This window comes from Colius striatus, chromosome 1 (genome assembly GCF_028858725.1).
Source record: "Colius striatus isolate bColStr4 chromosome 1, bColStr4.1.hap1, whole genome shotgun sequence".
NCBI lineage: Eukaryota > Metazoa > Chordata > Aves > Coliiformes > Coliidae > Colius > Colius striatus.
The window spans coordinates 165,177,031-165,201,115 of record NC_084759.1 but is presented as its reverse complement, the minus strand read 5'-3'; the positions used below and the strand labels follow the sequence as shown (position 1 = coordinate 165,201,115).

General features: G+C 37.8%; 1 protein-coding gene across 1 annotated transcript in view; it reads left to right on the top strand.

Annotated features, from left to right (window-relative positions):
- PTPRQ (protein tyrosine phosphatase receptor type Q) overlaps positions 1-24,085 on the top strand; it is a 110,863-nt gene that overhangs the window by 4,739 nt on the left and 82,039 nt on the right. The window contains exons 4-14 of the mRNA XM_062016781.1: positions 430-499; positions 2,432-2,631; positions 4,402-4,651; positions 8,409-8,537; positions 9,237-9,383; positions 11,002-11,174; positions 13,552-13,762; positions 15,471-15,623; positions 15,744-15,923; positions 16,742-16,849; positions 19,304-19,585. Of these exons, the coding sequence (XP_061872765.1) occupies positions 430-499; positions 2,432-2,631; positions 4,402-4,651; positions 8,409-8,537; positions 9,237-9,383; positions 11,002-11,174; positions 13,552-13,762; positions 15,471-15,623; positions 15,744-15,923; positions 16,742-16,849; positions 19,304-19,585 (1,903 nt within the window). The remainder of the gene's footprint in view (positions 1-429; positions 500-2,431; positions 2,632-4,401; positions 4,652-8,408; positions 8,538-9,236; positions 9,384-11,001; positions 11,175-13,551; positions 13,763-15,470; positions 15,624-15,743; positions 15,924-16,741; positions 16,850-19,303; positions 19,586-24,085) is intronic.

The window sequence follows — 24,085 nt, the reverse complement described above, 5'->3', positions numbered from 1 at the left end:
GGAGGTTAACCTGCTTTTGCTATCCTTCAAGAGTTCAAGAAATAAAACAGCATGTATTTTCCTCCATTAACATACAGTACAAGTGAAATAGGAACGGGGAAGTTTAAGTGAATTGTGGTAATGGAAGGGAGGATTACTGATGTTATTCTTGCTATGGACTTTAGCATAAAATAGGGACTCAGCCCTTTTTAAGTGTGGATATTCACACAGGGTGTTCTCAGTTTCTTACACTGTTTCATAATGTTTCCACTTTATCGCATTTCTATTTAAATGTTGAGTATAAATTAATGCAGCTATAAAAGGCATATTCATTTGTAAATGTATAGTTTAAAAGCTAGAAGACGAATATCAATGTATCCTTAAGATTTTCATAGTCTCTGAAACAGTATATCCTATAGGTTCTCTAACGTGGCTTTTTTTCTCCTGTAGATTGCAGCTGAGAACAGTGCTGGTGTTGGAGTATTTAGCAATCCTTTTCTTTTTCAGACTGCAGAAAGCGGTAATTTTAATAAAGATGCTAATTATTTTAATTAAAGCTGCTCTAATTTGTTCAAATGAAGTATCAGTGGCACATTTTATTCTTGAATTCTGAAAAAAATCCTAATTATTTTCTTATTTTCTTATTCATTGGAACAGTGCATTTTGTCCTATTTGCTATTGACAGCATTTAAGGTGTGCACATATGGAATTTTCTTATATGTAAGGTCTGTTTCTATTGGGGTTTTCCTGTGACAGTTTCTCGGTAGGCTGCTTCCAGAAAGCAAGGTCACAGGAGAGCAGAGATACCTATCAAGTGAACCCATCTGCTGTGGCCTGCAGCGGTACTAGGAGACATGCTGTGGAATCAGCTCAGGCATTGCCTACTTATGTCAAGCCATATTTGTTTACTGCTGGAGTCAAATGCCTTCTCTGAGAAACTCAGCACAGAATGTATTTTATGAAGTTTTTATTTCTTACTTCTGAAGGGAAAAAGTGAAAAACGAAAAGTTGACGTGATTTTTTGATAATTAAAAAAAATACAATTGCATAATCTTTCTTAATTTAGCATTTGTAGTCTTGCACGTGCTCCAGGAGCAGTTTTCCCTTGGATGAAGAGCTGACACCAGCCCAGTTATACTAGGATGAACCTGTCTCGATGGAATAGAGAATGTATTCTGCCATGACAGTGATCGTCCCTCTGTGTTTAGGAATCTGTGTTTTCTGAGTGTGCAAACTGCAGAGTGCTACATCTCAGCTAAGGGCAGGAAATCGCTCTGCATGAGATTTCTGAGATAAAGCAATGACCTATGAAGCTAACTATGGGAAGAGATAGTAAACTTGCCACATAGACCTATGCAAAATCATTATTTTGCACTATTCTATGATAGAAACCCATATTTCCATGAGTTGTGCTTCCTCATGTTCAACAGAGGAAAATACCAGCATTTCTCCATAGGAGAACATTAGGTTTTTTACTTTTTTTATACATTTCTACTTACATTTTTACCTTTACCTTCTCAACTTTTTGTTTTTAACTCTTTCTTTGATGGCTAAAGAAAGCCTAACATCTTGATCAACATGAAGAGGTGCAGTTTAAAGTAGGAAAATCAGTCAGAAGATAGAATTACTTAAATATAAAGGCTGTAATCTGAAAGAGGGGAGGAGGTGAAAAATCTGCAAAAGACTGAGCAGGGTCTAAGCAAGAAGGAAATAAGAAGCTTGGAGAAGCTGTTTCAGTTCACATGTAAGATCTGTAATTGCAAAGAGTTTTATATAAGGCAGCATAACTCTTTTCTCCTTAGTGCTAAGGCTAGCTATTGCAGGAACCATGCTGCAAGCTAACCATGCCATGCAGACAAGACAGAGAAAGCTACAGAGGAAGTTCAGAGGGAAGTCTGGATAGCATATAAAATCTCACTTAGATGTTCAGTCCCATTCCTTTGTGCTGGGATTAATACAGATTCTTTGCCAAAAGGCCCTAGAAACTGTCACTGATACCAAGTACACAATTTCTGCTGAAATAATAAATATTCAAATTAAATTGAACTGTTTAAACCTACCAGACATCTATACCCAGCTGAAAAGATGACACAAGTGAAGTAAAATACCCAGTGCTGTCATATGCTCTTAAAGAAATAAAAATGGACAAAAATTGGATACTTCTGACACAGCAGATGAGTTGCTTTGAGGATGGATATTTTCAAGTTGACCAAACTAATTGCTATGTTGTTATGATAATGAAATAACTCTTTATCTCACTTAAACTAGATTGGTAAAGATCTGATTGCATATCAGCCTCTTTTCATGTGTTTGTGAACTGTTGTTATTTTTTTGCTTCAGGATTCAGAAGCTAGAAATGACATTACCAAACAAAAAGGAGGGATATTTTATATTTTTTTCAGTGCTGAGAAGAAAAGTATGTCTCACTGCTTTTGTTTGTTTTGTTTTCAAGCTCCAGGTAAAGTAGTGAATCTCACAGTTGAAGCCTTAAATTATTCAGCTGTAAATCTGATCTGGTTTCTCCCTCGGCAACCAAATGGAAAAATAACTAGTTTCAAGATTAGTGTGAAACATGCAAGAAGTGGAATTGTAGTGAAAGATGTCTTGGTTAAAGTAGAGGACCTTCTGACTGGGAGGTTACCAGAATGTAACGTAAGTGCTATAAACCTTTTAAATTAGAAATAGACTCAAACCACAAAATACAGTTTTACATTTGAATTATGAGACATAAAAACTTTAGACGTTTGCTTTCCAGACCAATCCTGAGTACTTCACAGCCTCAGCCACAAGGCAGGATATAATCATAGGCTCATAGAATGGTAGGGGTTGGAAGGCACCTTTAGAGATCATCTAGAAAAACCTTCTCATTCAAAATAGTTTAAATGGAATACTTTTTCTTGGAAAACTCAATTTAGCCAAAGTAAAAATGTGAAGAAAGTTTCTATTTGACAACCTTTTAAAAGAAAATAATTCCATATTTTCAGTTTTCAGTTTTTTGTTTCTACAGTATTCATTTATAAAAAGCAAGAATTTGTGGGGTTTTTTTGGTCAAGGCAGACACATAGTAATGTGAATGTCATTTTTATATGTAGTATGATAATGTTTTTAATTTTCTAAAAGTATATCTTATTCAGAAGATAACATTTCAACGTTATTTAAATATCTTTCGTATCAAAATAAAAAGACTCATGGTTAGCAAAGGGATGTTTAAAACAATGTTTGTAGCCTGAGTTGTTCATAAAAATAAGTGCTCATTGAAAAGTTTCTGAATTTTGGCTGTTCTTTGGATTAAAATAATAGAATCATAGAATGGTAGGGGTTGGAAGGGACCTTTACAGATCATCTAGTCCAAACCACTGCAAAAGCAGGTTCATCTAGATAGAGGTCACATAGGAACGTGTCCAGGCAGGTTCTCCAGGAAGGAGACTCCACCACCTCCCTGGGCAGCCTGTGCCAGGGCTCCCTCACCCTCACAGTGAAATAGTTTTTTCTTATATTTAAATGGAACTTTTTGTGTTCCAGCTTCATCCCATTACCCCTTGTCCTGTTGCTAGATACAACAGAAAAAAGGGATGTCCCATATATGTAACCAATGTATACCTTCCAGAATTTCTTGAAGAAAATTTTCTTCCGGGTACTTATTCTCATTTTCCTCCGTATTCTGGGCAAAATATTGTGATTACTCAGATACCAAGTTGCCTAACTTTCCCCCTTTTGTCCCCCCATCCTTTTCTCCCCCGTCCTTTTCTCCCCCGTCCTTTTCTTTCCTCCCCTCACTCCTTTTTTCCTATCCTTTTTTTTTTTTTTTTCAGGATTCTAGGCTTAGTGCTTTAACAAAAAGTACAATTTTAAATTACAAAAATAATCAGAACCTTGATTTTAGATTTTATTTCAAAGATCACCTTGGACGTAATGGTTTCCGATATCAGACTGGTTTCATTCAGCACTGGGAAAGGGAGACTGCCACCTACTGAAGCAGTAGGAATGGTTTCTGTATTGTCTAGCAGGTTTTCAGAAGTTTCTCCTTAGTGTACAGATAAGGAAACCTCTGCCTAGTCTTATCCATGATACATGGATATACATAGACTATATGTGTATACACAAACACATGAATATAACATGAAGGACTTTACTAGGGGATTATTTTTTTAAGAGTTTGAACACTTTGAATGGAATCTGAGAATAATTAAATGAATCCTGGAGTAAGACAGGAAAACATGACAATCAAACCTATCGCTAACAGGATATACTAGCAACATCAACTAATGAAATGAGAACATAAATTTGGCTGTTGAAGTATAAAAAGGGGTCCCAATTTAGTGTAGTTTTCTTTCAGTTGTGGTCTGCCTCTTTTGATCTACATGTATGTGCAATTATAGGTTATAGATGCGGTTTATCATGTGTCATATTTTGTGTTTATAGGATAACAGTGAATCATTTTTGTGGAGTACTACCACTCCTTCGACTGCTTTTGGCAAATCCACAATTCCTGCACGGACTACAGTCACACCAAGTACAGATGCACCAAGTCGAATGAGCTCTGTTTGGAATGAACCAATTAGTTTTGTTATCACTAACCTCAGGCCGTATACCACCTATCTTTTTGAAGTCTCTGCAGTGACCACTGAAGCAGGCTACATTGACAGTGCAATTGTCCGGACACCAGAATCAGGTATATACTGCTTTCAAATGGAAAGAAACTTCTCAGATTTATACTAAAACTTCAAAATAACAGTTTGAAGTTGTATTGCACGATACTGTATCTGTATCACACTCTTGTATTTATATGATTAGTTAATTTTACCTGATGGGATCAACTGAAACTGTATGTAACTGTTAAATAACGTACGTTGAGTGGGAGTTCAGTTATCATTACAAGTCAAAGATACCAAAGCATGTTCAGGACAGATCAAATTTTAAGGTAAAAAGAGGGTAATTTAGGATTTGCAATAATGGCACAATGGAAGGAGAATTAAAAATACAGATGAAGGGAAAAATTGTCAGGCATAGTATTCAAAATGTGTGTGTATTGTGTACATAGCAATGGACTTAAAGCTTCTGTACTTTTGTGGAAAAATAGGCAGTATAAAGAAAAATCCTGTCCCATGATTCCTCTATCTGGACCTATTACAGAAAGTTGTTTGATGCTGAAGAAATCTTTAAACATTTGGAAAGCTGATTTTGGATTAAATGCTGTACACCGGGTAGTTAGAATTGGAACCTAAAGTTGTCCAGGAGCAGGAGTTTTACAATGGGTTAGGTATTGGGCAACGTTATTAACAGAGCTGTACCATAAAGGTGTTCTAGAGGAATGTTATTCTGACTTTCTGTTTGCTAGAATGTAATTATTTCGCTTGACATGGTTTGGTCTTATTTCTGTGCTGTGAGACTGAATTACAGAATCACACAGAATCACAGAGTGGTATGTGTTGGAAGGAACCTCTAGAGATCATCCAGTTGAGTCCCTGCTAAAGCAGGTTCACCCAGATCAGGTCACACAGGATCATGTCCAGGCAGGTTTTGAAAACCTCCAGAGAAGGAGACTCCATCACCTCCCTGAGCAGCCTGTGCCAGTGCTCCCTCACCCTTACAGTAAAGAAGTTTTTCCTTAAGTTTAAGTGGAACTTTTTGTGTTTCAGCTTGTGCCCAATACCCCTAGTCCTATCACTGAACAGTACAGAAGAAGTGTCACCCCATCCTCTTGACATACATCTTTCAAATACTTGTATTAATGAGATCCCCCCTCAGTCTCCTCCAGGCTGAACGGACTCAGATCCCACAGCCTTTCCTCATGAGAAAGATGCACCAGTCCCCTGATCATCTTCGTGGCCCTGCACTGGACTCTAGAAGTTCCCTGTCCCTCTTGAGCTGGGGAGCCTGAAACTGGACATAGGACTCCAGATGAAGCCTCACCAGGGCAGAGTAGAGGGGGAGCAGAATCTCCCTTGACCTGCTGGCCACACTCTTCTTGATGCATCCCAGAATGACATTGGCCTTCTTTGCCACAAGGGCACATTGCTGGCTTATGTTGATATTGCTGGCTTCCTCTTACATACATCCAGAATTCACAGCACTGTTGAGATGAAAAGAAATGTAATTCCCTTCTGGCACTAGAAGTAAAATATGTGAGTTTGCTGTTCTGTCTGATTTTGATAGTTTCTGTTGCACTGACATCAGACCTAATTTCCAGTTTATTTTTCACCTTGTCAACATCATAGGATAGGTGCACTGGTAATAAGAAAACTATAAAAAGTGATTAAAAGCTTATGCAAGGGGTTTAGTTCTGCCCAAGACATAGAAAGATGTCGGCTGTTTAAAAGAGATCTTTGTTCCCTGCATACTGGGTGCCTGTACAGCCAGTGTTCATCCATTAAAGCATGGTCTGGAAAAAAGGAGGTTGGCTTTCTAGTCAGTGTGGGTGGATGGATGGTTTGCACAAGGCCAAAGGCACAGTCTCAGTTCTCATGGCCTGGACCTCAGTAAGTCCTTCCTCTTTGCAGCACATGGGTATACCCAGGCTTCTGGATCCACCTCTATTAGATCTTCCCGTGTGAGCATTCAGGTAGTTATTAGAGTTCTGCCCTGTGAGTCCTTCATGCCACTGTGCCAAGGATCCTGTTCAGAGGCTGGCCATAAAGTTAGCTGGTGATTTGTTAGGAAGGCATTATGGGTTTATAGGCATTTTGCCTCATTATTTTCATATTCTTATCTTTCATTTACTTCAATGGGAAATATGTTTTTACATGTTAAAGTTAAGTATTTATTTGTATAATCTATACATTAAAATCATGATTTAGTAGAGGTGCTCTGAAATTATCATAACAGGTTCCTCCTCTACTATCAAGCACCATCATCCAGTCTGACTGTAATTACTGAAATCTACTTTCCTTCTCTGAATGTCTTAGTTCTTACAAGAATCAATTTAGTGTCTTACCACCCACTCCCTCCAGTTTTTCCTACAGCCAAACCCTCACATTTCAATCCTCCACTGGAGTGTCTAAGATGGGTCTGGAGGGAGAAGAATTGATGGATTGTAGTTTGTGATAGCAGGTGGGAGGATGGAGAGTGTGTTTATTTCAAGTATCACTTTCCTGTTCACAATGAGCAGGACACAGGCTTGTTATCTTGCCCGTTTTGCCACACAGATGAAGGTGAGACATGCCATTACTGTATAGCTCACTGATATTCCATTCTAAAATGCTGAAAATCATTTCTGTCTCCTCTAACCAGAATTTTCTGAGTAGTGCTGAAGCATTCCTGTGTTCTTGACAAACAGGATATTTTTCTTGCTTTGATTTTTGAAAGAGGGCTACTTCTTTGAAGTATTTTTAAATGTTTCATTATAAATATTTTTGATACCTCTGGATTCAAATATTTCCTTTGTTGGGGTGGCCATCAACAGGAGGATACTCCTACAGGATTGTATTCTACAATCCTTTTCTACAAGGAGAAAAAGATTTAAACCTTGAAAAAATTGAACTCTTCAGATGCTTCAGAATTATGTGTAATTGTGGCTGATAAAATTTGCACAATTAAGAATGATTAAACAACCTTTACTGACAAATCTATAACATATCTTTTAGAAATGACAGGATTTTTCTTTTTTTTTTTTTTCATTTGTACTTTAGTTTTAACACCAGACTCATTAGTTAACTTGCATATTTGTTTACTGGATCAGTCTATATCTCCATAAATCTCACACATGGCATGTCAAGACCTGATTTTCATAGAAATTTATATCAAGCAGTTCCCGTAAGTTTACTTGTGTATGCAGCACTTTTAAAATCAGGTTTATTTTTACTCTATATGGATGTAAAAACTTCCACCTCCATTAGTTGTCTTTGGATTCAGATATTAATCTCAATATTAATCTCTCATTAACTTATCAGTGCAGTAAAGCGTACTTTAGGAAGGACAGGCAGCAGATTCCACAATCAGTTGAATATTGGATTAATGTAATTTATGTGACTAGTTTCATGAATATTACTCAAGTATGAAATGGTTTTTCAGGCTTAATTGGTTCCAAGTTTTCCTTTTTGGATAATAATGTATATCATCAGTGCTGTCAGAAATCTTCACTATGAAGTATTATCTATATGGAAAAAGAACCAAGGAAGAAAAACATCCTTAATGTGATCTCTGTATTGCTTAGCCTCATAATCACATATGAGGGTTTTCTTTATGTAGTCTCTATCATGATTAAATCCACACTAAACTTGTTAAAATCCCTGCCACCTTTGTCTTTTAACAATTACTTGCTCACTTTATAGGTTTTGCAAACATTACCTTAAAGAAATGAAAGTAAGCCACTTTAATGAGATGTGCTTTTAATGCAGTTTATGTTTAAAATGATTTGTCTGATATGTGGTTCTTGGAAATCCTAATATAAATTATTTTATGTTCAAAGATTTTTTCCAATATTGTTTAAGTTCCAGAAGATCCACCACAAAATTTTGCCAACAGCAACATTACAGCAAAGTCTTTCTTAGTGATGTGGGACGCACCAACCATAGTAACAGGAAAGTTTAGTTACCGAGTTGAGCTGTATGGGCCATCTGGTAAGTCCAAATTGATGGTTTTATTTTGTTCTTTTCTATGATTCATTCCTTACACTTGCATTTTTAGCATCTCTGACAACCAAAAACAAGTATTTGAAAGTAGTGCTATGTATCCTTTCTAATGTTAGATGTTCTTCAGGTCAGTTCATCATGAGAAAGAACATGCAATTAAATTTACATCAGGTATTCTTTAAGTGTGGAGGAAACCAACTTTCCTCACTCTTTTTAGAGGGAGAATAGGATAAGCTAGGAGCTGAATTGGGATGCCATTCTGTATCTTACTTTTACCCTTTTCCTGTTAAAGATTTCTGTGAGATCTTCATGACTGTGACTGTATGAGTCTGTTTTGATGGCTTTGTAATTTTTTAACTCAGATATGTGTATACATAAAAAAATTATGTAACAGTCTGTAGTTAAGTAAGAAGTTAATGAGCTGTATAGTAATGTTGTTATGGGATCACATAGGAAAAGCGATAGAAACTAATTTATAAACAAAAAAATATCCCTTCCAGTTAAAACTAATATCTTCTTGAGTGTTTGTTTGGGTTTTTTCTGCAGACATTCACTACCATTTCTGATTAAGCTAACACCAAATCAACTTTTTCACTAACAAATTTGTCTTTTCGTTGTTCATCATCCTGGAAAGTAACTGTGGACTGCTTTTATTTTGAGCTAGAATCTCTTCATTTTTCATTCCAGGTCATATTCTGGATAACAGCACAAAAGACCATAAGTTTGTATTTAGTAACCTTGTGCCGTTTACAACATACGATGTCTATGTCAGTGCTGAGACAAGTGCTGGAGTGGGGCCAAAGACTAACCTTACAGTTTTCACTCCTGCAGATGGTAAGCAAGCATAGAGAAGTGAAGTAAATGGGCTGTACGTGCTAACTAGTTTCAGTTTTCCCTTCAGAGCTCTTTAGGTACTTTGCAAAGAATGGGTGTGTTTACAAATGTGTCACAAGAAAGGGATTAAGACATAATGAAAGAAATGAGCTGAAAATGTGTCCATTTATTTATCCATTTTTATGGAGTTCATACACTGTCACCAAATTTACTTGCTGTGAGAAGCCTTAAGAAATTGTGAAGGAAAGGTAGTTTCTGCCTGAGTGAAGGAAGTTATTTTTAGATACTATAATTAAGTTGCAGGTCTGCCTCTTAGCCGTTAGATGGCAGCAAATGGAAAAGAAAGAACCGCGCGGGATGCCTCACGGCTAGTTTCTTCAGTCTGATGTTTCTTAGGAAACGTTTTGACTAATTTTCGCCAAATCCAAGGCTCCATACCGGTCTCTAATAGAGCCACCTTTAGCGGGGACCATAGCTCTGAGGTAGACCTAGCATCGAGATCTGGGGCAGTCAGTCGAATGGTTGGTTCTGCTATCATGTAGGAGTTTCAGCTCCCAATCCTCAACTCACCATGGAGAGTCCTTTGCTGTGTAGAAATGCAGTTTTATCTTGCATGTGCATGAGATTGTGCAAGACTGTTTGTCTGCATCTGAGGATGCAACCAGAAAAACAAAAGAGAATCAGTGGACAACAGGCAGGCAGTTTCAAGGTAGTTATTTCTGTGTTACTTTAATGCCACATGGCACAAATTTAGAAAATCTCTCAATCAGTGATTACTGCAATGCTTGTTGTCAAGGTGTAACAGCAGGAGGAACACTTATCCTTATTTATCATATTCTTGTCTGAAGTATCTGCTTCTGTCATCTCTCAGAGACAGTTTCTGGAGATGGCCTGCCTCAGTACAGTCACACTCATCTTCTGTCTAAACTTAGGCAGGAGCCAAAGAGGTTTTGGTGGTTTTTTTTAGAGTGACATAGAATGACTCATTTTAATGCCAAATCTACAAATGCTCATTATGCAAATAATTTAAAGTTTGGCTTTTTCTGGGGTATAGTAAGAAAAGAATACTTTTCATATTAAGTCTGAGTATCATTCCATTGATTAGAAATATTTATGATCTCTGGCAGTCCTGTGTGAAGTGCAGTATCATTATTACTGCATAGTTAAAGAAGAAATTGAACTAAAACCCCTTATAAAAGGGAAATGAGCACATTCATTATTTTTTTCCCATCTTTATATTTCATTCTTGTATGGTTTTGATGTCTTCAGAATTAAGCTTTTCTTTTCAATATACTTAAAATTCTTATATAGGAAGGTAGCAAAGGTCTACTTACTTGCAATGCACTGACTTCAGTGGAGCTCTTCAGCTCTACATCATTTTAGGAACTGACCATATTCATGTATATGTCCTATATGTTAATACACTCTGCCTATTTTTAGAACTGTGTCTTGTTTGCTAAGAAGACATGTGAAGTAACTCTCTACTTGCACAAGAGCAACTGAAAAGATAAGGCTGTGAAATTTGGTTAAATGCCTATTGTATTTTGCATGCAGTGCTGAAAAAGCTTGTTATAATCACAGATGTTTAATTACATCAAATTTCTTCTTGAATATTTAGTCCCAGGTGCTGTATCAGACTTACATATTGCAGAAGTGGAAGCCACATATATAAAAATTGTTTGGAGGAAGCCACGACAGCCAAATGGAATCATTACCCAGTACAGAGTTAAAGTACACTTGCAAGAAACAGAAGTGATTCTGGAAAACAGTATTCTTGAAGGGAAAACCAAGGTAATAATTTTTTAAAAAATGGGGTTTTTTTGCTAGATTAAATTTGTTTCTCTGTCTTATCTTGGAATGTGGAATTAATCACCAATGATGAGTTATCAATACTTTTAAAAGCCACTTTCCTCACCCACCTTCTTTCTCTGGCTGAGTTTAAAATATATTCCGGTAGTGCTATTTCCACAACATGAAAGCCAGACATTGTTCTGGCAGAATGATCCAGATTGTCTGAAGTACTGAAGGCAGGAAGCCATGGCCCAGTCTTCTAGCACTTCCTAGCCCTTGAGTTCTTTGCATATCAGGTGACCTAACAGTGAGAGTACAGATTCAGGCACCTAGATTGATACAGAGCCACTCAGGCAAACTCCTAGATGATGTGGGTGTGAATCTGGTGAAGTGAATTCAACAGAAATCTCCCGAGGCTGGTTAAGTGCCCTGCTTGCAAGGCAAGCACCCCTAGACTTTCTGCCTCCATTTGTATCCTTGAATTTACATGTCTGATACTACATGCTGAAGTCCATGCTGTGGTTGTGTACTGCACATCTACAAGGTCAAATCTTTTAGGGGACTTATGCTGTCAGGTAGTCTGGCTTCTGGATTTTGGATGCTGATGTGCTCAACGTGCTTAGATGGGGCAGCTCTGAGCATACAGTGCAAAACTGTAGGCCCCTAGCAAACTTTCAGCTCAGGACTGAGTGCTTTCTGAGGTAGAATAGGGCTTTTTGGTCTGTATTTTGTACATAGGTGCCTAAAGTTTGCATAATTCCTTTTTTTAGAAAGTGATATCTCTCTCTGGATCTGACACAGAATCTAAGTTTTTGATGTAGAGCTCAATGAAGAAGTCTGCTTTCAAGTTGAATGATATACATTAAAGAGAGCCCTGGAGCCAAACAATGAATAAGGACTAAGGGGAAAAAAAATGAGGATAAGGATCCATTCATTAAACCAGGCAGGAATCCTTGTAAAATTAAAGCCTATAAGTCTGTAATTAAAGATTATATCATTGTATAGACAGAAGAAAAAAAAGAAAATTGTCTGCACAGACAGGATTTAATGATGGGATTTCCTAATTTTTGAGTTCTTAGTGTATCATCATTGCTGCTTTATTATAGTTTATCGAGTGTAATTTTCTAATTAAAAATCAAACCAAATCATAATAAATGCTATTTTACTTAGAACCCCATTGACCCAAGCTTAGAGCATCTGCAGGGTTTGAACAGTCAGATCCACGCTGCTAAGTGTACTCAGTAACTAATAGCAATAACAAAGCTGTGTCTTATATGTGGAAAAGCCTCAGAAGCAAAAAGTATTTCCATGTGGGCTACTATTTTGCTATGAAATGTTGGTGAAGATGGGGCATTCATAGATTTTACCTATTAGTACTTACATGAGGTTGATGCTGTATCTCTGCCCGTGGTTAGTCACCCCCATACTGAAAGCAGTAAAAAAGGTACTTTGCCCTCTCTCCATCCAGAGTCTGTAGGGAAAGAGCTAATGTGTATTAGTTACATCACTGTAAAAGCATCTCTTTCTGGCAGTGAAGAGGGCCATATGTGTGAGTGGGGAGTGTTCACAGATGACAGCAGAACAATTTAGGGACACTGGAGTCCTGGATTCAGTCCCAGATTCTGAAGGGGCATAATGATCTAGTGCTTACACACCATTTTGTACCTATTCTCTAGCTTCTCTCTCTTTTCTCTTCTGCTTTTCCCCCTCTTTTTGTAGTTCTTACTCCCCTTATATATGCTCCCATCCCTTTGCAACATTTGACTTTTGCCCATTCTGTGCTATGGACTTCTACATCACTTACCTCTCTTTCATTTTTCACATGTATATTCCCTGATTTTCCCTCTCCCCTTTATTCATTAACTTCTGCTTTTCTCCCTCTTATTGCCTTTCACTCAAACTGTTTTTCCTTTTTTTCAGAGCCTAATAGGGGCATCTGAAACCCTCTTATTTTCAGAGTCTGTAACCCTGTTTCAGAGCATGTTCAGTACAAATGGAATCTCCCAAGATCAAACATGTGTCTATCCAATATAACTTCAAGGATATTACATTATATACCTTCCTCTAAAATTGCCTCTTTTGTATAAGAAATATGTATTTTAATAAATTGAAAGGAAAAAAAGAAGATAGTGTTTGTTTAAACAATAAAAATTAATAGAAAAGGTCATAAGCTACAGACAGCTGAGCCTTTTCATGAGAAATATTCTATTTTGCAAAGTTATTGTTGTAATGAAAGATAAGGCTTGTATACCAACATTTATATGGTGCATGTCTGTGCACAAAACCACAAACAATATTTCTCTATGAGACATAAATTTAATTAAAGAATTTAGTGATGATGAGGTTTGTGATTTATGTTTGTCTTTCTAATTTTTAGTATTTGATTGATTCTTTGGAACCCTACGTGATAAATGAAAATGTCAAACCTTCTCCCGCTTGGAATTCAATGGAAACAGCCAATGAATTATATGAAGGTTCAGCTGAGATGTTTTCCAGCATTCAGACAGCTTCCCCGGTAGTATTTACAAGTGTATCTGGTGACAATTTGCCTGCTAGAAATGGAGCTGCGGAATTACACTCTGCTTTGGGTAAGATGTTTCAGGATATTTTTCTGCCTGCTTCTTTGTTCTAAGGGACCCCCATCATTGTCCCAGATATGATCTTTAGCACATGGTTCAAGCAAATTATGAATGGGTCATTTGCTGGAGTCAGATTTTTTTTACTACCAAATAACCTTCTGAAGCAAATGGGAATGCCACACAGGCAGGAACTAGCCCCTTGTCACCCAGCTGACCTTCTTCCTAGTGAAAGGAGCACCCGAAAGCCATCAGCCAAGCTGCATAGACAATCAGTTATTACAGTTGCCAAAGCAGGTGTGATTGTCAGGGATTAACATATCTCCAAGCCCTTCAGAGACCTTGATTTCTCTAAGCCTTTTGACTAATAGGTTTTCAAATGTCAGTGAAGGTAAATAGGTCAAAAAGTTACAACTTTGCTATATGGGTGACAAACAGGTGGAGATGACCCCATGACACAGTGATGTCATTAGTGTGTACACTTGTTCTGTATTATCAATGGACCAGTGTTTCTTTACCAAGTATGGATATTTACAAATCATTAAGCAGGTCTCAATTGACAGGCAGGGACTTAAAATACCGCTCTAAATTTTTGCACTGATTTTTGAACAGTGTGGAGAAAGTAATGTTGGTTGGGTTTTTATTTTTATGAAAGTCTCCAACTTCCTCCATATTCTAAAACTAGAATTTAATACATGAGTTTAACTACAGGGGATTTTTTCTGTCCTATATTAATCCTGAAGAATCTTCATTGTCATGCAGAGAAAACATACGGTGCTTTACATGTGAATCTTCGTTTTATGGCTTCATTCAGCTTGAAGTATTGAGTTGCTACAAGATGTCTGTGTTGCCGAAAAATTTATTTCAGACAGATTGTTGTAATCTAGCATATGACTAATATTTTATAGTAGCTATTATGGTAGGTAAAGCTGTGGACAGTCAAATTTCCAACAGGCTCTGCTGATTTTTAGATGCCTTCACTTTAATGCTGATCTCACAAAACTCTGAGCCTGGTACTGAGCTATGTGAAGCATTTGTGTTTTTTTGTGTTACAGTGGCATGATGGCTGCTTGATAATAGAAAATTTTTACTAACACAGTTGGATTGTGACTGACTTTGAACATTATTGCAGATGCACCAGTGACTATGTGGGCATGTGTGACTTCTTCATTCTGCTGACAACAACTCTTCTGCTAAAAATACCAGTGCAAAGGGATCTAGAGGGAAATCCATTTCAAGTATAGTTATTATAGCACTCTTGGGAGGGCAAGAAAGAAGAAATCTGTCTTCATCAGTTAAAAAAAAAAATCAAAAACAAAACTGAAAGCTCCATCAACCTAGGAGCCATGGTTCTGAAGTCACTGGACAGATTAGGTCATATATAAATATTCCTTTTACAGGTTCCTAGGGGATTTATCTCATTTTTTTTTTTGAGATAGCTGTCAATATAAACCTCATTACTTTAGTTCTTGCCTGTTCTTTCTTTCACTTAAGCCAATCTATCTATTGCACACATGAAAATAGACCTATAATAGCCTTTCTTTGATTGATTCAAGAGGTAGATTGTGATTTTTTTTTCTTTATATTTTTGTAACTTACATGAAAGTTAATTCTTTTGCAATAAAATAGTTACGGGTCATCATGTCAAAGTGAGTCTGGAGTGCAAAAGAAAAGAAAAAGAGTTCTGAGTAAGTAACCACTTTTCTCCATTTAATCACAGATAATCAATATACCATGAACATTTTGGCTGAAGAACTGTCCTATGTTATAAAGGGTCTCACACCTTTCACAGACTACACAATCAGTGTGTCTGCTTTCACTGCTGTTGGAGAAGGACCACCATCAGTTCTTACAGTCAGGACAAGTGAACAAGGTAAAATCTCATAACTCTGACACTATTGAAGGTAACATACATAACTTCTTTCAACCAACATTTAAAATTTTAAAAATCCATTTATTGACCTAATTTTGCATTTTTCTCTTTTCATTTAAGTTCCAAGCTCAGTACAAAATATATCTTACAAGAATATTAGCTCCTCCTCTATTTTGCTGTATTGGGATCCTCCAGCACATCCAAATGGGAAAATCATTCATTATACCATTTATGCAATGGAACTGGAGACAAAAAGAACATTCCACACAACAGCTTCAAATAACAGCTTACTTATGACAGGTATAGTGTCATTTGATTAAAAAAAATAAAGAATTGCAAATATGTTATACAAAATTACTTTTCCAACTTGATGTCATGTCATCGTTTGCAAGGTAGATGGGCCAGATCACCGCCATCCACATACATCCATCCACACACACCACAGCTGTTTGTAAAAGCAAGTTTAGCACGCTACTGACAAACTTGTCTGCTGTGGAGGGGTATGTAGGGAATGTGAGATGGAAGGCGGAACTAGGTAAGATGAGCAGTAATTTGTAAAATATGCCAAGTAGTAATTTGTGAAATGTAGTGAGCAGTAATTTGTGAAACGAATTTCTCATTACATTTTTTTTCCTCAACCTCCTCTTTCTATATAAGAAAATATTCCTAAATTGTCAGTTCTTTTTCAAACTTGATATTTTTTTCACAGTATTTGTCTGACATTAATAATAATTTTCTTCTTTAAAGGTAGTAATTTTGGTAGCAATTGAATAAAATGCATTCCTCTGGGGTTTCAAGCATTTATTTATGCTAATCAGATGTTGCATATAGAATAAAAACAGATACTTGGATGTACATGTTGGTCTGACAAATAAATTCTTAAAGCTGTTTACAGGGTTGAAGGTGATTGACTTATTTAAAAATGTCTTGATTTGTCTAAGTGCTTATTTGGCCCTCCAAATAAATGGTGTGATACATATTCTACCTTTTATGTGATAAATATATAATCAAACCCTCTTAGAACAAAACCCATTTTTTATAGTTTTACAACTGGCTATGAGGAAATAAGTATATTTCAGAAGTCAAGAGTCAAAATTTTTTTTACTTAATCTTTGTAGGTTTAAAAAAGTACACAAATTATAAAATGAGAGTCGCAGCCTCTACTGCAGTTGGAGAAAGTGCTTTGTCTGAAGAGAATGATGTTTTTGTGAGAACCCCTGAAGACGGTAAATACGTTGTTTGCAAGTGACGATTTGATTTCTGTGTTGGTTTGTGCTTCTTCAGAAGCCTGAGCACATGCATAAGAAGGGGAAGAAAGCATATAATTAAAATCAGTGTTTATTGCAGTTATTAGTCTTCTATGAGTCAGTGATTTCATTCAGCCCATTTTTAGGTAAGTGCTTGAAATAATGATGAAAGCTACGATGTGACCAACTAATTTTAACTCTAATTGACAAATGGGAAGGAAGTTGCAGAGCTGAGATTCCTTCAACTGAAAACAGTATGTCCCAAGACCCCATCTAAAACATTATCAGTTATCTTTGGGACTCCAGCTTTTTGCTTTTTTTAAAATGTTATCATATGGAAACTAGGTTGATTTTGAAGTATCTGGAAACTTTCAGCTTTCAACAATTCTGAGGCCATATTGCTTTCTATAAGCAGAGCTGCTGTTAGAGGGTTTGATAATAATATTTGCCATTGTTTTTGTACAGGTTTGGCTCTTGATTCATTTTAAGACTGATCAATAGTTTTAATGTGGGGTATAATACTACTTGAAGATTTCAAGTCTTCCTTGCTTGCTTGCAAGGCAGTCTCTACCCATAAAGACACAGGGGAAGTAGCTGGAGTTGCCATTGGCCACTACAAAGAGAACAAGGGAATTTGATTTGCAGAGCACAGTCGTGACTAATAAACCTTAATATTTTTATTTGAATCAAGTTTATATTATTTCTGGTTTCAGAAAGTTATTTCCTGTTTTTACCAAAGTATTAAAGAAGGTAATTGTCCAGTTTTCATTTATCTCTCTCGTTGTGAATGATCCTACAATACAGGAAAAAGAATTCAGTGAAAATAAAAGAGAGCAAAGGATTATAGGATTAAAAATCATGGGGATTTATGTGTCTTCCATGATTTGAGTAACCAACCAAAATCTCGAATTAAACAGCAAAACTGAAAGGCAGAGGAAAGGCATATCAGAAGAATAGAAAATTATTATTTGAATATATTTTTCTCTGAAAATTCATAATTCCTTGTCTTTGAGCATTTGTTTAAAGTGGAGTTTCAGGCCAACAGTTCATTTATTACTAAGAGATACATGCAAGCCTTGAGGAAACTATTGAAAAAAACACCAATAGTTCCTGCTTTTTTTGTAAGACTATGTATAATTACTGTTATCTTCTTCGTGTTCCTTAGTTTTTTCTGAGATAATTCAGGTTGAGATTCATGTCTGCTAACTTTAGACAACCTAGAAGTGACAACGTTTGACTCTTGAAAACAGAGATACCTTCAAATAGAAGATTCGCTATCACTATCTTAGATAACTTATGTTAGGGTGGAAGATAAGAGGCTGTTGCATTTAAATATTTTACCATGGCAGATAAACTGAAAAAAATGCATTTCAACTGAAAATTAAGCTTCTTTACATGGGAAATAACTGTGTGGGCAGTCTTGTCATCCAGGGAGCAGTGATCCGTTACAGTTAACACTTTTCATTCACAGGTTCAGAAATCAAAAGTGAAAGTAGTTTGCAAGACCCCTAGGAGAAAAAAAACCCATAATAAATTCAGAAATATCTGGATATAGGTATTTGCACATGGACTGAAATGTGTAATCCTGGGTTCTTAGTATGCTCTTAAAAAAAGCTTATAGACAGATTAATTCAGGTGTGAAGTGATGAAGCCTTTAGAGGAATCAACATTGACATTCAGAGCTGATTTTATTTGTAAGTGCAGCCCACTCTCTCCTTCAACACTTCCATGCATTATTAGCTTGCTGGAGTCACATGAACTCGTATGGTGCAAGTAGATTTAGTCAACACACCACCCCGGAGCTGCACTTGTTTTGTGCGTGACCTTCACACCAATACATGAGAGATTTACACTGGTGTCTTCATGGTCATCAATTAGCAGGTGTATCAGTAAACTAAAAAGAGTTTAGTTACAGTACATATAGTCCCTTTGTTGGTTGAATGGTTGGTTGAGTGAAATAAGATGGGTGGTTATTTAGCAAGAAAGCAGTAAGATGGCATTGAGCTAAATTTAAAGAACCTGAATTTGAGGAAGACAGTGAGAAGATTTGAAGGATCAGTCTATATGAGAGCAGTAGACAGAACAGATTTTTTACTTGATAAACACAGTTTCAGACAGATTTATAAATGGATGAGGAAAGAAATTACAGATAAGCTAAAGTGTTTGTGATGCAAAAAGTTTCCTATATTTATGGGTGGAAAAGAATACATAGCAAAATTAATTGAGACAAAAAAGTAGTAAGGCATTGATAAGAAAGGGAGGGAAGGAGGGAGGGAGGGAGGGAGGAAGGGAGCGAGTGAGTGAGTGAATGAAGCCATATTGGTAATGTTAGCTAATGTAAATGTCAAGATGCAATAGGTTTATGAGATCAGTCCTGTATTCAATTAACTGAAAGTCTGAGAAGGTTGGGACTTTTTCATTTCTGTTTTGCAGAACCAGACTCTCCACCCCAAAATGTAGAGTTAATAAACGTAACTGCCACAGAAATAAATCTGAGATGGTTACCACCTGAGCAGCCTAATGGTCTTATAACTCACTATGAAGTTCTGTACAGTGATTCCAGTGATTTTTTTATTAAAAATGCCTCATCTACAAGTGTATCACTAAGTGAAATGAAGCCGTATACTCTCTACAGCATCTCTGTAAGGGCATTCACCAGACTTGGCCATGGGAATCAGTCATCTCTCCCACTTCTGGTGAGAACTTCTGAAACTGGTGAGTATATAGTTCTTTTTTTTTTTTTAAATGGAAATGTCACGTAATCAGCTGCTTTATAGTGAACTTTGATGCTCAGGAGATCAATGTATTTAATTTTTAAAGTATGTGTTTGCTTTTCAAAGCTATTTTTCTGTCTTTTATACTAATGGAAAATTAGGAAATCACAGAATCACAGAATGGTGGGGATTGGAAGGGACATCTGTAGATCATCCAGTCCAATCTCAGTGCCATAGTAGACTCACCTCAATCAGGCCATACAGAAATGCCTCCAGGCAGGTTTCAAAAACCTCCAGAGAAGAAGATTCTACCACCTCTCTGGGCAGCTTGTGCAAGTGTTCTGTCACCCTCAAAGGAATTAAGTTTTTCATGTTCAAGTGGTATTTCCTGTGTTCCAGCTTGTGCCTGTTACCCCTTGTCCTGTTACTAGACACCACAAAAAAAAAGACTGGCCTCATCCTCTTGACAGACACTCTGTAGATATTTATGAACACTGATAAGGTCTCCTCTCAGTCTTCTCTTCTCCAGGCTAAACAGCCTCAGATCTCTCAGCCTTGTCTCATAGGAGAGATGCTTCAATGCCCTGGTCATCTTTGTAGTCCTCTGCTGGACCCTATTCAGAAATTTGTCCATCACTCTTGAACTGGGAAGCTCAAAACGTGACACAGTACTCCACATGTGACCTTACCAGGGCAACCTGCCTTGACCTGCTGACCATACTCTTCTTAGCGCACTCCAGAATCCCGTTGGCCTTCTGGGCCATGAGGGCACATTACTGGCTCATGTTTACCTTGCTGACCACCAGAACTCCCAGGTCTCTGCAGAGCTTCTCTCCAGCAGGTCCAGGCTGTACTGGTGCATAGGATTATTCCTCTTGAGGTGCAGGACTCTGCACTTGCACTTGTTGAACCTGGTGAGTTGGTTGAGATCTCACTGCATGGCAGCACAGCTTTCTGGTGAATCAGCCAGTCCTCCCCGTTTAGTGGCATCAGCAAACTTGCTGAGGGTACATTCTGTCCCCTCATCTGAGTCGTTGATGAAGATGTTGAAAAACACTGGCCCAAAAACTGACCCCTGTGGGACTCCACTGGCCACAGGCCATTGGTCACCACCCTCTGGGCTGTGTCATTCATATGATCATAGAATCATTACAGTTGGAAAAGACCTTTAAGATCATTGAGTCCAACCACTAATGTAACACCGCCAAATGCACCACTTGACCAGGGGGGTTGGACTAGATGATCTCTAAAGATCCCTTCCAACCCCTACCATTCTATGATTCTATGATTCCTAGAGTGAACAACCCTCACCTTACTACAGCCTCCTTTCACACACTTGTTGAGAGAGATCACATCTCCTCTCAGCCTCCTCTTCTCCAGGCTAAACAGTTCCAGCACCCTTAGCCACTCCTCTTGAAACTTGTTCTCCAGGCCCTTCACCAGCTTCATTACCCATCTCTGGACACATTCCAACACTTCAATGTCTTCCTTGTAGTGAGGGGCCCAAAACTGAACACAGTATTTGATGTGTGGCCTCACCAGTGCTCTATACAGAGGGACAATCAATTCCTTGTGATTCCTGCATGACTTCACATCATTTTTGTAGTCCTTTTGAGCTGCCTGACCTTTCTTCCAAAGATCATAAATTCACTTTTTCCTCCTGAGCTTCAGCATAAGTTCCCTGTTCAGCCAGGATAGTCTTCTGTCTGGTCAGCTCATCCTCTTACACATTCAGCCAGTTCTCAGTCCACCTTACTGTTAACTCATCATACTTTCCTATGAGGATGTTATGGGAGACGGTGTCAAAGGCTTTGCTGAAGTTGAGGTAGATGACATCCGCTGCTTTCCCTTCATTGACCCATTGGTCATGCCGTCATAGAAAGCTATCAGGTTAATCAAGCATGATTTAAACTTGGTGAATCTATGTTGACTACTCCTGATAAAGACTAAGGAAGATGAAGAAGTAAAGAAAACTGTGTGAAGTTTCATGCCTGATGGACTTAAGAAATCTTCAAAGACAACTAATAAATTATGTCTTGCCGGAAAATATTTTTTTTTTAGGAAAGGAAGGATTTCAAAAAGTGAGTGTCATTTTAAAATTCAGGTTATGAATTTTTATTTAAAAATTAATCCTAATGGTTAAAAAATTCACAATTCATACATAAATGCCATTTTGTGTTAGACAAAGTCATTTATGTTACTAGAAATATTTTGGAGAAGGTGTAGGTAAAACAAAACAGCAGACAACTACAGTAGATGAAGTTTTTCCATTGAAGACATGTGACAAGACATAGGAAGAGACATAAAATAAATAAGCAGCTGTAAGGTAGGACAAATAGCAAAAGGAATATAACATATTGACAGTAATTACATTTTCAGTGAAGCTAAATAGGAGAAGTATTGAAGAAAAAGCTGAGGATAATGGTTTACATGGAGGAATAGATATTTGTCAACTCAGGAATGAAAGGTGGCTGAGGAGACAGATATGAAGGTTAGTTTCCTTCAGGACTCAGCCATATCCAGGTAGCACTGTTATGATGATCTTGCTTTTGGGGAGCCTTTTGCCCTCTTCACCAATTTGCTACCTTAGACAGCTGCCTACTCTATCTATACTTAGAGCTAACTCTGGACCTAAGCATGCTCTGCTTATCACATTTTTCTCAGTAAGGAAAGACATGTGCATACTGATGTCTCTCAGAAGGGATAGGGAAGTGTTCTGCCTCCTTGATTGTTATGACACAGTGGAATCACTATGATGTTCTTCTCCTCCTTTTTTTCTAAAATCAACCTTATTTTTTCCTATATGAAGTAGTTATGGTCTAAGCCTGCCTAACAAGTCAAGCTCTTAAGGAATGAAGACATTAACACCTAGCTTTTAGATTGCATGGAACAGTAGTCATAAAGGAAGCACAAAGCTAACTCTCGCAAGACATTGTGCTATTTGGGGGGATTTTTTTTAGAAGATACCATAGGTAAGTGTAGACACTTGCTCAACTGACACAATGTCTGTAGACATCTTTTTTTTTAAATCATTCTCTTTAACTTAGACCTCCATCTTTTGCCTCAGTTGTATTTTAGTTCTTTCTTGGTGCCTAACTCCCCTTATGCTAGAAGAAAAAAATTAATTCCAGCTGTCAGTGATAGAGATGAGAAGCTGCAAAAATGTCTTCTGAAATGAGAAGAGTAAAACCAAGGGAGGATATGGAGAACAGAGCATTTCAAGTGAAAGACAACCTATTAATGGCCTGTTGTGTTTGAAGAGCTCTTGGGAGTTCTCTGTTACTATTCTACCATGAAATTAGTCAGGACTGTGGGCTGATTTCACTGCCTCTCATGGCACTTATCCTCTTTCTGGCTATTGCTTAAGGAGAAATTATTTAGCCTTTTGAATGCAAAGATTCATCAAATATCAGTACATTTATAAGAATGTTTAAGGCATCTTGAAAACACGTCCATGCCTTATTTGACCTTTAGGGCAAATTGTGCTGTCGTTGTAGGATTACAATTCTCTGGAATGTGATGCTATCAGTCCAATTTTGGATAATGAAAAATGTACTTGTTTCCTTGTTTGGAGACAGACACATACAAAAACTAGTTGTCATGACACAGCAAGGGCTAGCTGCTCTGTAAGGGACAAGGGGCCAAGAGCCAAGGGGATCCCCAGGCCAGCAGGGCAGAGGCCTCACTAGTCAGGACTTGTCTTACTAAGTCCCAGTGAAAGGAGCAGGGCAGGTCTGAGGGTGGCAGACAGGGGCAGCCCAGAGTCCAGATTGCCAAATGCTTCATCTTGATGAGACAGGTCTAAGCTTGAGCCAGGAAAGTGAATTAACAGGTTCAGTGACACTAACAAAGTCAGACACAGCCCAGTGACAGCGGGCAGATCTGCAGTGATGGGGGCCAAGCTGAGGGCAGCCTGAGACAGCAGTCTGCAAGTAAGGCACTAGATCAGCAGGTCCCAGGCCAAGCACAGCCATAGCAGCGATGCAACAGGAGCTTTAGTTCAGACAGGGGCAAAACACAAGAGCCCCAACTGGAAACAGTTTTCAGAGGCTAGGGATCAGCCCTAGCTACAGCCTCCCTTCAGCATTGCCTGGCAGCCTGTCACTGGCGAGGAGGAGGCAGCTCTCAGCTACGCTGTTGCTAAGCTGACCCTGAGCCCCAACAGCCAAACCTGGAAGAGAGATGCTTTCAGAACCCTTACAGCAAAGTCTTAGGCTCCCTTTGTTTTTCCATACAAGTATTAATACAGTTTGTACAGATCACTCAGGGAAAAGGAAGAAAATGTGGGTTATTTTTACAAAATGTAAATGATGGCAACACAATGTGGAAAATCTCCTAACAACAGCTAACTTGCAGGGTGGCATTGATGGCTATGGGATATTAAAAGGCCAATTTAAAGTCATGCTCCAGACCTTTTTGTCAGGCATGTTAAGATCATAGAATCATAGAATGGTAGGGTTGGAAGGGATCTTTAGAGATCATCCAGTCCAACTCCCCTGCA